General features: G+C 48.5%; 1 protein-coding gene across 1 annotated transcript in view; it reads left to right on the plus strand.

Moving 5' to 3' along the window:
* Window positions 1–4,100: 4,100 nt before the first annotated feature.
* The window catches only part of plxna2 (plexin A2), a gene marked incomplete at its 5' end in the record, with an annotated part of 223,411 nt that continues 211,279 nt past the window's right edge, over window positions 4,101–16,232 (plus strand). Inside the window, 2 exons of the mRNA XM_083768883.1 lie at window positions 4,101–5,348; window positions 14,544–14,726. Of these exons, the coding sequence (XP_083625009.1) occupies window positions 4,101–5,348; window positions 14,544–14,726 (1,431 nt within the window). The remainder of the gene's footprint in view (window positions 5,349–14,543; window positions 14,727–16,232) is intronic.

Consider the following 16,232-nt stretch of genomic DNA (forward strand, 5'->3'; position numbering starts at 1 on the left):
GGTCAGAATTTGGTTAATCAGACCAGTGTGTGTCCGGCGGAAACCTCGTATGAATCTGATCTTAAGTCAGAATGGGTTAATGGTTCTTCCCGGACTCCTCATAAACAGAGACAAAGACCCGCCTTTGAACTATAGAAAGCACTAGGGGGGGTGAACCTGTTTCATTCTGCGTCTCATGTGTCTTCGCCGCGGCTGCATAATAAGGAATCCTCTGTCCAAAGCGTGACAAAGAGGCGGTCGCGCAATCGACTTAAACAAAAGGCCCCCATCACCTCCTCGCTCGCCGAGGAGCAACATGAACCGCTAACCTTTTGAGTCATTTATTTACACCATTCAGGCAACGCTCTCCTTGTCCCTGCAGCTGCTGCCATACAACATGAAAAGCGAGTGATGCATATATATATATTCCTGCCATGGACTGCGAGGAGGAGGGAGGGGAGTATATATATTCCCTATAGGAGTGCCTCTCTACACTACAGCCCCTAAAGGGCAAAAGGCCTGCAGGGCTTGTGGAAAGAGCTGGCCTCAGCGGGAGGCTGATTATACCTCCAAAGGGAGATCTTTGCTTTGCTCATCTAGCATGTGCAAACTCAAACAAAGGAGCCACCACGGCCGAGGGCACGGCGGGGTTGACGGTTGGGAAGGGGGGGGGGGGGGGGGGTGGTGACACCTTTATGACCATGCTAATAAAGTGCTTCTGGCACACACCTCTGCCTGCACAGTGCACACACACACACCGCTGTGCGTGAGCAGCCCGACTAAGGCCCCTTGGACCTATGTTTATGGACCCACGGATCAATACGCCCCCCCCCCCCCCCCCCAAGAGTCTGTATTATTAACCCATTTTGGACTGAGGTCGATTAAAAAAAATAAGGCTTCTAAATCTTAATTTCTTTTTTCTTTTTTCGAAAATAGCAGACCTACAAGCTCGTAGCGCGCCACTCGGTGGCGCGCCATACGAGCTTGTAGGTCTGCTATTTTTCAATAGCTAAAGCATAACGTAATGCTTGAAAACCCTATAGCTCCGCCGTCTTCACGAGCGCATGCTAATTCACGGTAGAGCGGCAGCCTGATTATTCCAGCCGCGTCCCTCACACCCCCGTTTCCCTCGTTCGCCCCTCGTCGTCGTTTGCTGAAATATGCAAATGTGTGGAAGCGTGACGGAACAATGCGGAGGCCCCGTCTCTCTCTCTCTCTCTCTCTCTCTCTCGACAAGCCCCCCCCCTGGTGTCCCCCTATTCCACTCCACAGCTCTACGCACCTGTCCTCCAGGTCTGCAGTAATTACCCTCGTCGGATCGTTACGCCTAATCATACTTGATTTTTTTGGGGCGACGCGCCGCCATTGTTCTTCACTTGTTAGCCCCCTTATACTGTTTGGTTCTGATAGACTACTCTGAACATACTGAGGGAATGTGAGACTCCCTTACTTAACAGACTTACAGAACACGCACGAAAGCATGCGCAACGCACGCACAGTCGCACACACACACACACACACACACACACACACACACACACACACACACCCACACACATTAGGTCGGATGGCATTTCCGGGGGGGGGGTTTGGGCTGTGTGTGTGTGTGTGTGTGTGTGTGTGTGTGTGTGTGCATGTCTAATATGGTGGCCTGATTCATTTAAGGGTGATTGTTCCGCTGCCAGTGATTAATCCCTCCAGGACCTGATCGTGTCAGCGGGAGATAAATTAGAATAAAAGGATAAGAAGAAGAAAAAAAACAACAGCAACATTTGGGGAGGAAAAGAATAATTAATAATACATTTTAAAAAAGGGGTTGGTGCGAGGGGAGGGGAGGGGAGGGGATGGGAGGGGACGAGGGGTTGCGTGAAACTGGCTCCCAATTTGTTCTCACTTTGTTCCAGTAATAAGATCCAGGCCTTCCCATTCCAGTGGACGAGATAATTAACTCCTGGGGATAAACTGCAACGAGCCCCCCCCGTCCCCCCCGTCCCCCCCTCCGTCTCTTGATTTATGGCACACACACACACACACACACACACACACACACACACACACACACACACACACACACACACAGATCTGCAGCCCAGGCTGAGCATCGTTACATAAATTGCAAGACTTTCTGCTTGATATATGTTTTCAGAGATGGATTAGGAGTAGATGACAAGTGATTGTGGAGAAGATGGAAGGGGGGGGGGGGGGGGATTGGCTGGGGGGGATAAACCAGCGGAGGAATAATATAGCTGCTCAGCTCGGTGTTGTTAGTTTAGTCTGCTATAGCTGTTGCATTCATTGTTGGGGTCGGAAAAAAGCTATGTTTCTATGTCGGTCGTTCTTCGATTTTTCAAAAATAGCAGACCTACAAGCTCGTAGCGCGCCACTCGGTGGCGCGCTATGAGCTTGTAGGTCTGCTATTTTTCAATAGCTAAAGCATGACATAATGCTAACACCAAAAGGGGTTCCCATTGGTTGGCGGTTCGAATCCCGGCTCCTCCTGTCCTATACATGTCGAAGTGTCCTTGGGCAAGACACTGAACCCCGCATTGCCTCTCCAGGCAGGTTGCCAGTGGCAAAATTGTCACCATTGGTGTGTGTGGACGTGGGAATTCAATTTAGGACGCTGCGGTGTTGACTGTTCGCCGCTTCACCTCCCAATGTATGAATGAATGGACCATTGTAAGCGCTTTGAGTAGGCTTGTATAGTGCATGGAAAAGCGATTTTAATCCATTATTATTATTATTATTACCTTAATTAATTAATGAAAAGATGAATTCTACAATAGCCGATCTATGATCTCTGCAGATCTGCTATTTTCGAAGCATTTTTCAAAAAAAACCATTCGAAAACCATTTTGAAAATGTGTGCCTATAATATACTGTTTAATGACGTTCCCCAGAATAACGTGGTTAAGTCATTTAGAGATGTTATCCAAATTCAATGAGGATTAAAACCGTAAAGTGAGTTTGCATGACTCGGGGAGATAACTCTGAGAGTTTGAGATGACTCACTGCAGGGTGGCCATGACTTATACCAAGCAGGTTAAGGTGGGGGATATGGTCAGTATCTGTGTTTGTTCCTGCTGGCACTGTTGTTTTTGGCAGCAAATTTCTATTTTAGTTTTAGTCTCTTGAATAGTTTTCACTTTAGTTTTAGTCACATTTTAGTCACCTGGAATGTTCTAGTGTTTAGTCTAGTTTCAGTCGACTAAAATGCCATACGATTTTAGTCGACTAAATCTACAGTTGATTTAGTCGACTAAAATGTGTTTTGACAGGCCTTGATGTCGTTGTAATGACATATTTTACACTTTGGTTAATTGGTTGCATGCTGAAAATAGCAGATATACAATCTTGTATATCCGCTATTTTCAGCATGCAACCCAGCATAAAACTGGATCTCTTGTCCACTAGTGCCTTCCTAACATTTTAGTCTAGTTTTTATTTGTTGACAAAATTGTCAGTATATTTAGTCTTGGTTTTAGTCATCATAGATTTGTTTAAAAAAAAATGTTTTATTTCGCTTTAGTCGGTGAAAAAAGGTAGTCGACGAACATTTACCGTCTTGGTTTTAGTCGACGAAAACAACACTGCCTGCTGGACTGTTCTTAGAAAACATGGTTCAGTGTGTGTGTGTGATTTAAGCGGCGGTATAATGACTCAAGCCAGACTCATTTCCGTTGCTGGAACCGAGCCTCTCTTTTCCTGCATTGTCCCTAAACCCTGTCCAGCAGCTCCTCTGGAATGTGCACCATAATGATTTCCCCCCATTGTGTTTCCGTCGGCCTCGACCGCATCGCTTGTCGTCGCCTTGCTGGAGATGAACCTTGACCTGATCTGCAGGTCTTTAGAGGACGAGAGAGAGACGAGCCTTCTTTTCCCTCTGCCAAGAATAGTTTCTCTCGTGGCTCTAAATGAACTCTAACGTCCCGTTTCGTTCTCGTTTTTTCTCTTTCTTTCAGAAACATGTTGAAGACCTCTGTGGTGAAACTGGAACCCGAAAGCTAGCCTTCCAACGACGCCAAGGCGAAGGAAGGAAGGTCTTCTCCCTCCCTCTTGTCGTCCCTTCTCTCCTCTCCTCTCCTCTGCCGCTGCTCGTAGAGAGGGGCCCTGTCATAGGAATGGAGGCCCGGCAGGAGGTGACGACGACGCGCAGGACTTCATCGCGACTTTATCGGCCTCGAACGCGAGCCGTAGCCGTCCTGCTCGGCTACTACTGGCTCTTAGCCGCCTCTAGCACCACCTCGTGCCTCGGGGGACAGTCGTCGACGTTCGCCAGGTTCCACCCCGAGCGCCGGGAGTGGGCCTTCAACCACCTCACCGTCCACCAGGCCACGGGCGCGCTGTACATCGGCGCCGTCAACCGCGTCTACAAGCTCTCCGGCAACCTCACCCTCCTGGTGTCCCACGACACGGGCCCCGAGGACGACAACAAGGCCTGCTACCCGCCGCTGATCGTGCAGCCCTGCTCGGAGCCCCTGGTCGCCACCGACAACGTCAACAAGCTCCTGCTGGTGGACTACTCCCAGAACCGCCTGCTGGCCTGCGGCAGCCTCTACCAGGGCGTCTGCAAGCTCCTCCGCCTCGACGACCTCTTCATCCTGGTGGAGCCGTCGCACAAGAAGGAGCACTACCTCTCCAGCGTCAACCGCACGGGCACCATGTACGGCGTCATCGTGCCCTCGTCGGAGGGCCAGGACGGCACGCTGTACATCGGCACGGCCGTGGACGGCAAGCAGGACTACTTCCCCACCATCTCCAGCCGCAAGCTCCCGCGCGACCCCGAGTCCTCCTCCATGCTGGACTACGAGCTCCACACGGACTTCGTGTCGTCCCTGGTGAAGATCCCCTCGGACACGCTGGCGCTCGTCTCCCACTTCGACATCTACTACGTGTACGGCTTCGCCTCGGGCGGCTTCGTCTACTTCCTCACCGTGCAGCCGGAGACGCCGGAGAACGGCATGCCGGCGGGCTCCGGCGGCTCCTCGGCCGGCGACCTCTTCTACACCTCGCGCATCGTGCGCCTCTGCAAGGGCGACCGCAAGTTCCACTCCTACGTGTCGCTGCCGGTGGGCTGCGTGGGGCGCAACGGCGTGGAGTACCGCCTGCTGCAGGCCGCCTATTTGGGCAAGCCGGGCCGCGTGCTGGGCGCGGCGCTGGGCGTGGGCGCCCAGGACGACGTGCTCTTCGCCGTCTTCTCCAAGGGCCAGAAGCAGTTCCGCCGGCCGCCGGACGACTCGGCGCTCTGCGTCTTCTCGGTGCGCGACATCAACGCGCGCATCAAGGAGCGCCTGCAGTCCTGCTACCAGGGGGAGGGCCACCTGGAGCTCAACTGGCTGCTGGGGAAGGAGGTGCAGTGCACCAAGGCGGTGAGTGCATGGCAGCGACACCCATTCTGACCTGAGATCAGATTCTAAAAAATGTCTGTTACATCCTGACAGTTTAATTATTAACCCATTCTGACCTGAGATCAGATTCTAAAAATGTCTTCGATTTTTCAAAAATAGCAGACCTACAAGCTCGTAGCGCGCCACTCGGTGGCGCGCTATGAGCTTGTAGATCTGCTATTTTTAAATAGCTAAAGCATAACACCAAAGCATAACACCAAAAGGGGTTATTCTGACCTGAGATCAGATTCTATAAAAAATGTCTTCTACATCCTGACAGTTTTCTGAAACAGCTACCTTTCTATGTCAGTCGTTCTTCGGTTTCTTCCAAAATAGCAGACCTACGAGCTCGTGTAGCACGCCACTCGGTGAGCTTGTAGATCTGCTATTTTTCAATAGCTAAAGCACGACATGACGCTAACGCCAAAAGTGGTTCCCGCGCCCAAAATGGGTTATATAGCACAGATTCACAAATACACAGTGCACCACCAGATGCATCGCATTCACATTCAGTGCAGCATGAATGCGATTATCACAGCAGTATATATGCCTCTTTTTATTTCGCTGGATCAAAACAATCCATTCTGTGTCTTTCTGTTTAATATTCAACGGCGCGCAGCACTTATGCTCTTCTGGGGAAATCTGAAAGTCTTTTTAAGGTTAAGTATCGAGAACCGAATCAACTAATAACCACACGTAATGCACACATTGAGGGAGGCATTTCTGTATCGCAGCCGAGAGCCGAGACGAGTTTGTTGAGGCAATTCATTTGCTGTGCATTTGAATTTGTGGAGGGAATTCTACTAAGCTTGTAGATCTGCTATTTTTGTAATGTGGCGCAAATAATATTTTCTCTCATAGTGAACGTTTTCAACTCATATCTTCTGGGGGGGGGGCGGGGGGGTCCCTGGAACTACATATTTTCAGATGGGGGGGGGTGGGTCCCTGGAACTACATATTTTCAGATGGGGGGGTCCCTGGAACTACATATTTTTCAGATGGGGGGTCGATGGCCAATTACACATTTTTGCGGTCCTTGACATGAAATATTGAGAACCGTTGCCATAGAAACATAGGTATTTCAGAAAACTGTCAGGATTTAGAAGACATTTTTTTTAAATATTTCGACGTCAGGCCTATATTAAAATAGAAACTTTAAACGGCCTGAGCAGGGCAGTCACATACTGTAGTCAATGGTCAATGTTTGGCCAAGAAACCACATAGTCGAAACTAAGACGCCGCTGTGTTTGCACACTTATACTTCACACTGACTGCTGTGTGTGTTTTTATTCAATAAAAACATACACAGCAGTCAGTGAGTCGTGAAGTGAGCTGTTACTGCCCTAGCACAGAATCCTGCTTTTCTCAAATTCACACACGAGAGGTGGATTTATATCGCTTGGCAACCATCAAAGCGATGATTATTTTCCTTCAGCACAATCCAAACAAACATACTTCCCCTCCCCCACTGTGTGTGTGTGTGTGTGTGTGTGTGTGTGTGTGTGTGTGTGTGTGTGTGTGTGTGTGTGTGTGTGTGTGTGTGTGTGTGTGTGTGTGTGTGTGTGTGTGTGTGTGTGTGTGTGTGTGTGTGTGTGTGTGTGTGCATGCGCGCGCGATGCCCATCCGTGATTCACACAATACAGTACAGGGTTCATTCGGACATACAGTACATGCACTGTGGGTTTTGACTAGGGGTGTAACGATACGATTTGAACAGCGATACGACACGTATCATATCACCATACGTGGTTGACGATACGATACGTGGTTGACGATACGATACGTGGTTGACGATACAATACGTGGTTGACGATACGATACGTGGTTGTTGACGATACGATACGCGGTTGACGATACGATACGTGGTTGACGATACGATACGTGGTTGACGATACGATACGTGGTTGACGATACGATACGTGGTTGTTGACGATACGATACGCGGTTGACGATACGATACGTGGTTGACGATACGATACGTGGTTGACGATACGATACGTGGTTGACGATACGATACGTGGTTGACGATACGATACGTGGTTGACGATACGATACGTGGTTGACGATACGATACGTGGTTGACGATACGATACGTGGTTGACGATACGATACGTGGTTGACGATACGATACGTGGTTGACGATACGATACGTGGTTGACGATACGATACGTGGTTGACGATACGATACGTGGTTGACGATACGATACGTGGTTGACGATACGATACGTGGTTGACGATACGATACGTGGTTGACGATACGATACGATACGCGGTTGACGATACGATACGCGGTTGACGATACGATACGTGGTTGTTGACGATACGATACGCGGTTGACGATACGATACGCGGTTGACGATACGATACGTGGTTGTTGACGATACGATACGCGGTTGACGATACGATACGCGGTTGACGATACGATACGTGGTTGTTGACGATACGATACGCGGTTGACGATACGATACGCGGTTGACGATACGATACGCGGTTGACGATACGATACGCGGTTGACGATACGATACGCGGTTGACGATACGATACGCGGTTGACGATACGATACGCGGTTGACGATACGATACGCGGTTGACGATACGATACGCGGTTGACGATACGATACGTGGTTGACGATACGATACGTGGTTGACGATACGATACGTGGTTGACGATACGATACGTGGTTGACGATACGATACGTGGTTGACGATACGATACGTGGTTGTTGACGATACGATACGCGGTTGACGATACGATACGCGGTTGACGATACGATACGCGGTTGACGATACGATACGCGGTTGACGATACGATACGTGGTTGACGATACGATACGCGGTTGACGATACGATACGCGGTTGACGATACGATACGCGGTTGACGATACGATACGTGGTTGACGATACGATACGTGGTTGACGATACGATACGTGGTTGACGATACGATACGTGGTTGACGATACGATACGTGGTTGACGATACGATACGTGGTTGACGATACGATACGTGGTTGACGATACGATACGTGGTTGACGATACGATACGTGGTTGACGATACGATACGTGGTTGACGATACGATACGTGGTTGACGATACGATACGTGGTTGTTGACGATACGATACGCGGTTGACGATACGATACGTGGTTGACGATACGATACGTGGTTGACGATACGATACGTGGTTGACGATACGATACGTGGTTGACGATACGATACGTGGTTGACGATACGTGGACGATATTGGTTCATTATGGCGATCCGATAACTATTTAAATTAAAATACATTGACATTATTTTAAACTAAGTAATTAATCCCCTCTTTTTCCTTAAAAAAATCACACCTGTGTGAACTGAGTGGTGCAACTCCCCTCTCTCTCACCCCCCCCCTCCTCTCTGACTCTCTCTCTCTCTCTCTCTCTCTCTCTCTCTCTCTCTCTCTCTCTCTCTCTCTCTCATATATTAGCAGGCAACAGTGCAGCACTGTGTCTCTCTCTCTGTTTCTGGCACAACAGTGCCCCTACTGGTACTCTAGATAATACTGGTGCTCATTAACGTCACATAGGCGGACACAGGGACACGGACATTGCTGTTCCTTTTTGAGTGGTTTGCACCACTCAAAAATTGCTAAATACCACACATGCCACACCAAAATGTAGTATTGATACATCATTATTACATTACATTATTGTCATAGCGAAACGATTCGATAGCGATTATTTGCATCGCAAAACGATCCGATACATGGTCAATGTTGCCGTTTTCATTTCGACACACTTCGATTCTTGAAATTAAAATAGATTTTTCGATGCAGTTACTAATTATATTGTTACACCCCTATAGTTCTGACTCATGTCATTGTCTCGGGGGGCAGTGTGTGCAGGAGCAGTGGGGAGGGGGGGAAATATATATTTCTGTAGGGTCTTAACCCATTTTGGGTGTTAGCATCATGCTATGCTTTAGCTATTCAAAAATAGCAGATCTACAAGCTCATAGCGCGCCACCGATTGGCGCGCTACGAGCTTGTAGATCTGCTATTTTTGAAAAATGGAAGAACCACTGACTTGTAAATGTAGCTTTTTCAGAAAACTGTCAGGATGTAGAAGACATTTTTAGAAATCTGATCTCGGGTCAGAATGGGTTAACGATATCCCTGCCTGCTCCAATACAGTGAGGTAAACCATACCACTCTGCCTCCCTTAAGGCTGCTAATCCCCCCCAGGGACCCCCCCTATTGACCGCCTTTATTAACATCAGTAAATTCCCCATTAGCGTAGTGTCAGAGGTGATTGTCAGGAGGAGAGAGAGAGAGAGAGACGTTATCTGTAACCGGCGCTGTTCGGTTTCATTAGCCCGCCGCCAAAGTAAGAGGCGGCATATATAGAATGGATAGACCAGGTCGAAAGGGGGAGGGGGGGAGAAACGGTATGTTGCAACGGTATGTTGCAACGTCAAGGCTTTTCCAACCGTGGGAAGCCAGAATTGGAACCTTTTCGTCCAGCAGCTCCCATAGCTGGAATCCCTCCCTCATCATCTCTCCATGGGGTCTTCAGTAAACTTCGAAAGGGTGCCACACTAGCTAGCTAGCTAGCTACCTTTAATCCATTTTGACCTGAGATCAGATTCTAAAAAATGTCTTCTACATCCTGACAGTTTTCTGAAAAAGCTATGTTTGTATGTCGGTCGTTCTTCGATTTTTCAAAAACGGCAGACCTACGAGCTTGTAGATCTGCTGTTTTTCAATAGCTAAATCGTAGCATAATGCTAACACCAAAAGGTGCTGTATACCTCTCACTCCCCCTCCTCGAGGCCTCATTATCACATCTCCCCATAGCACTCTGAGCTGCCAATATTGCTTTGTTCAGCCTTTCATGTCGCACACCGAGAACAGACCTGGCCGGCCCCCCCTCACTGCACTGTTTGTCTGCAGCCTCACAGATAAGTGGATGTCAAATGCCTGGCTTATATACGAGCGTCCTCGTGGTCAATGAGCAATCGATAAATCTCTAGCGTTTAACGGATCATGCATGAAAGATGTCAATGGATTAGGAAGTCTTCTAGGGTTCCGTCACAAATCACATTTAACAGCAGGATAGGATCTGTCGGCTATAACGTTAACCTTGGACTGCTTATATAGTCCGTCTTCCCCGTTTCAAAAGAGTGTGACCGTTTTTTTTTCCACCATGGGAAAGGAGCTTCACTCTGTCGCCTCCGTTATAGGGGAAAAGAAATCAATTTGGCCTAGAACCTGCAGTATAATATCTCTCTGTACACACTATACTACTCACACTTGAAATACTTGACAAAATAGGTGAATCAAGGTTAGATCGACCCCGTCCCTAGAGACTGAGGTTTGTTCTTCACAGCGAAAAACTCCACGCGCCGCATGCCGACGCTATAACAGCGGGGTAGGCAGAAGTGCAGCGAGCATTAATTATAGCTCTCTCTCTCTCGGTCTGCCTCTTCTATATCCTGCAGACACTCCCAGCGTGCGTGTGTGTGTGTGTGTGTGTGTGTGTGTGTGTGTGTGTGTGTGTGTGTGTGTGTGTGTGTGTGTGTGTGTGTGTGTGTGTGTGTGTGTGTGTGTGTGTGTGTGTGTGTGTGTGTGTGTGTGTGTGTGTGTGTGTGTGTGTGTGTGTGTGTGTGTGTGTGTGTGTGTGTAGCGTGCTTACATGCGGGGTCAAGTCTGAAGCTAGAGGTATATCTGAGGTTGAGCCAGGGGATACACACACACACACACACACACACACACAGCAGCCCATCAAAGATTTATCACCCCAGCTCTTTTTTTTTACCGTCTGGAGATTCTCACACACCGTCTCCGGGAGTTCGAAATATATATCGGATTCTGTCTCTATCAGGACTCGCTGTTATCACAGTGCTGTGTTTTCTTCCTCCTCCTCTGTCTGGAGCCCCATTTCTTTTTCTCTCCCCGAGTTCAGTGGCCTATAACGACTAATTACCGAAATGCGAAAAAATGAGAGCTTGTATTGATGACGATGACATGTCCCGTGACGTTGAAGACCCAGATACCCTGTCCCTCTTAACCCATTCTGACCTGAGATCAGATTCATACGAGGTTTCCACTGGACACACACTGCTCTGATGAACCCTTTCTGACCTGAGATCAGATTCTAAAAATGTCAGTCGATTTTTCAAAAATAGCAGACCTACAAGCTCGTAGCGCGCCACTCGGTGGCGCGCTACGAGCTTGTAGGTCTGCTCTTTTTTAAATAGCGTGGAACTGTGTTATATTATATCACAGTGTTGTTTAATATCATTATGTAAAGGCCCGGCGTTGAGGCAGACTGCAGCCCCGGAGTAACTATACTGATGCTGAGTGTAGATTAAACGGCCATTTTTTATTTTATACCCGTCGGGTTACTTGACAAGGATTAATAGCACCGGTATACCGTCTCTATATTTAGAGACAACCACAGCCCTGGTAAAGATTAGCGATGTAATTAGCGCTATAGATGAAACGGGCGGCCGCGGTGGTGAATCCACTTTTCTTTCAAGTTTCAACCAGTGCTCAAATGTATATGCGTGGGGCTATTATGCACGAGTCTGTGTGTGTGTGTGTGTGTGTGTGTGTGTGTGTGTGTGTGCGTGTGTGTGCGTGCGTGCAGCAAGAAGGTGTGCCGGGAAACTTGACCGCTTGGGACCCAGTGGGGTTTGGGTCGGCTGCCAAGTCTGGTACGCATACATCATCTTAACGATCTTGATATAATCAGAACCAAACGGCCTGGATCAGACCTCGTGGAATCTCGGCGTGCAGCTGAAGGAGTGTAGCTATTGATAAGCCAGAGACTGTGACACGCACACACAATACAAAAAGAGAGAGAGAGAGAGAGAGGAACCGGCAGATTGCGCACTGTAAGCTGAGCTCAATTTAGATTTCCCCGTTTGAATATCACATGCGGGATTGGCTGCCTCACCTATCCCTCTGTGCTATTTTTGGGCAAGTGAAATGAAAGGAAATGCCATAAAATGGGGGAAGGGGGAGGAGGGAGGGGGGGTTGACTATGAGAGCGGAGGCGATTACTCCCCGTCAGCATTATATTGCTTCTTTTTTTCCCTTTTTGCTCTGCTCTGTGAAAAGCTGTGTGATAGAGCTAGGAAGAAGAAGTGAGGCTCCCAGGGTAGGAGACATCACTCATCACTCTGTCTGGACCCTTCTGCTTGTCTGACACGAGAGAGAGAGGGAGGGAGGGAGGGAGGGAGAGGGAGAGAGAGAGAGAGGGATAGAGAGAGAGAGAGAGAGAGAGAGAGAGAGAGAGAGAGAGAGAGAGAGAGAGAGATAGTGTCTGACTGACTGACCTGAGATTAAGAAGTAATAAGTCACAGGGGAGAGAGAGAGAGGTGACAATGTAAGAACTTCTGAGATTCCGGGCCCCTCCCTCCCTCCCTCCCTCCTCCTCCCTGCCAGCCCATCTTATACTTACTCTACGTGGCACTTTGAGGCCGCTGTCACAGCCAGTGGCAGCTAAGGGCCACAGACACTCTGCAGACACTCTGTCTTATATAGCACTGACCTGATTCAACGCTACAAACGACCTTCGTCATTTCTCCTCCACTTCATTACCCCCCCCCCCCCCCCCTCCTCTCCTCTCCTCTCCTCTCCTCTCCTCTCCTCTCCTCTCCTCTCCTCTCCTCTCCTCTCCTCTCCTCTCCTCTCCTCTCCTCTCCTCTCCTCTCCTCTCCTCTCCTCTCCTCTCCTCTCCTCTCCTCTCTGGAACAGACTACTCGAGGGCATAACAGTTACTTCTCGTTCTCATTTGAATCCTTGGAGCCCAACATCATCACACGGGCCCGTAATCCTTTGCAAGTTCACCGAGAGGGGGGAGAAAAAAAATGGAATGATTAAAGTATAAGCTCAGTGAGATTCAACGATAAAGTCCGGAGTGTGAACGATCCCAGATTTGAGTATAGTAGGTATAGTAATTATTTCCCAAGGAGAGCTTAAAAGCAGCTCAAGAAACCACCACTCTCCACTTAAATCGTGCCTTCTCTCTCTCTCGTGTGGTTAGGTATACTTTATATTGTATTTTATACTATTTGCACTACTTCTGCGCTGGTCTCCTGTGGTTATAGCATGTAGCTTGTGTTGTCCTACAGAGGTGTGACGCTATAGGCCAGAGCCATGGGGAGAGAGCCAGGCGGAGTTCAGTAACATAGGTGAGGCTGAAACACCTCTGCGCCAAGTGGACGAAAGAGAGAGGCAGGCAGTTTGTCTGGAGGAGGAGAAGAAGTCTCTTTCATGCTCGACGCCACTCATTTCCTTCTAAGACTGCCCTCTGACCCCCCGCGGCTCTCTCCAGTCGCGACTTCTACCACGGCCTTCGTCTCCACCGTCTCTCTCTCTCTCTGTCACCTCCTTCATCTTTCCTACTTAGCGAGCTGTCTCCTTCCATAACCCTCCGGCTCGCGCTTTCTCTCGGTCTCTCTCTCTCTCTCTCACTCGTCTCATATCTTATTCTCTGAGACCATATATGTCTCCACTCCACATCTGATGTGTTTTCGACGGACCGGCCTTTCGCGTTCCGCGTCTAAACTTCCAGAGCCTTTATGGTTATTTTATACAGTATATATATATGGATGTCTCCCACGAATACTGGACTACTCGCCCTGGTGCGTGCCGTTTTTCCTCCCGGAATTTTCCCCAGTGAGGGGGATGACTTTGTAATATGCTATTGGCTGTTTGTATTCTTTTTGGAAAAATATAAAAAGATACTCCTGTGGAAAGGCTAAATTATTTGACTTATATTGAACCTATAAACAATTTAGTATTATTTAGTATATGTAAGGTTTTGCACACTCAAATGGTACCTCGTCAGATAATCCCCACATATCCTACAACAACTTCTGTGAACAGACTTCACTGTAGTAGCTTTTCATAAATTATATTTGTACTTAGGCTGTTCTGCTGTCATGAAAGTTTATAGTTAGAGAAATTCAAAGTCCAGCCGTCTGCTGTCCAGCCTCTCCCACCCCTCACTGGGGAAAATTCTGGGAGGAAAACAGAAACGGGGCGAATAGTCTTGTTACCTCTCCCACCAGTCATTGCCACCTGTCCTTTTATTAGTTTTTGTTGCTTCTCCCTCATTCGTATATATATATATTCTGCCCCTCTGCTTAAATACCTCCTTCTTTCTTTCTTATCTCCTCCATTTTTTTATAGCCGGTGCCCATCGACGACTCCTTCTGCGGCCTGGACATCAACCAGCCGCTGGGCGGCTCTGAGCTGGTCACCGGCCACACGCTGTACACGGAGAGCCGCGACCGCATGACCGCCGTCACCGCCTACGTCTACAACGGATACTGCGTGGCCTTCGTCGGCACCAAGAGCGGACGCCTGAAGAAGGTCAGTCGCGGGTTTGCTCTTTCTTTAATCTTGAAATCTTTGAACTCCCCACGCGTTTTGTCACGCTATATATTTCCTCTATCTTCTATCTATATCTTTTCCATCTGTTGTCCGGTGGTATATACCCAGAGGTTATAAAAGTTGGTTCTATATAGGGGTGGTTCCGAGTGTGTGGCATTGCAAGGGGTGAAGTTCTCCTCCTCGGTGCCGAATTCCGGCTTGGCCCGGGCGGCGGCGCTCCGATGTTTGTGGGTGGAAACTGTGGACCTTTTTAAGCCAAAGGCAGGGAAGGCCAGGTCTCTGTTGATGCTACAAGTTGACCTGCAGGGTGCTTTTGTTCAGTGGAGAGCAGAACTATAAGGAGAAGGATAGCGTGTTCCAGGTATTAAAAAAAAAAAAGAAGAAGCTGGCGACGTCATCTGTCCAGACGTAACCTCGCATCACCAGGCTTTCCACCGCCTCGGAGGAAAGCCTGGTCTCTGTTTCAAAAGTCCGTATGATCCGGGCTGGGGCCGGATGATGTGGTTACGTCATGTTGTAGTATTGTTTTGTAGTCAAGAAGCGGAAGCGGAAACTTCCTTTTCCCTCTAAATAAAAGCTCTCGCTTACGAGAGCTTTTATTGAGAGGGAAAAGGAAGTTTCCGCTTCCGCTTCTTCCTGTTTGTAAGCATATCATCCGGCTCCAGCCCGGATCATATACCGAAATGAAGTGGTGCCCAGGCTAGTCCAGACGAGTAATAGTCAGCAGTGACAGGGACTAATATACACATGGGGGGGGGGGGGGGGGTGGTGATGGGAACCAAATAAACATTGGCTTTAAAAAGCAGACGAAATGAATGAATTCAAGTGGTCTGATCTCTGGGGAGACCTGAAGAAAGGGGGGGTCGGGTCTGAACGAGACCTCTGTGTAGTGGTCATTACCAGTGCCTTTTTAAGTCTGCCCTGAGTGCTGAATAACCTGCACTGGCCCATTCATTTTAACCCATTCTGAACGGGCACCCATTTTGGTGTCGGCATCATGTCATGCTTTAGCTATTTAAAAATAGCAGATCTACAAGCTCATATCGCGCCACCGAGTGGCGCGATACGAGCTTGTAGGTCTGCTATTTTTTTTAAATCGAAGAGCGACTGACATTTCTAGAATCTGATCTCAGGTCAGAATGGGTTAATCGGACCAGTGTGTGTCCAGTGGAAACCTTGTATGAATCTGATCTCGGGTCAGAATGGGTTAATGGGCACCTTTCTGCCTTTGACCCGCACTGTGAGGCTTGAGAGAGCAAGCCTCTCGTATACCCTGCAGGAGTGGGATCATGAGGGCCACCAGCCAGTTAATGACACAAAAAAAAAAGGTTAACTGCTGCTTGCTATAAAGCCTAATTTATAGTCTCCAAAAATAGCCAATCTACAGTACTCGGAGGTCACAGTGCAGCGCATTATGATGCGTTATGATCTTGTTGATCGGCTATTTTTGTTTTGCGCGACATTGTCATCGTATTGTCGGAGTAA

This window comes from Protomyctophum parallelum (assembly GCF_964188405.1).
Source record: "Protomyctophum parallelum genome assembly, chromosome: 7".
Taxonomy (NCBI): domain Eukaryota; kingdom Metazoa; phylum Chordata; class Actinopteri; order Myctophiformes; family Myctophidae; genus Protomyctophum; species Protomyctophum parallelum.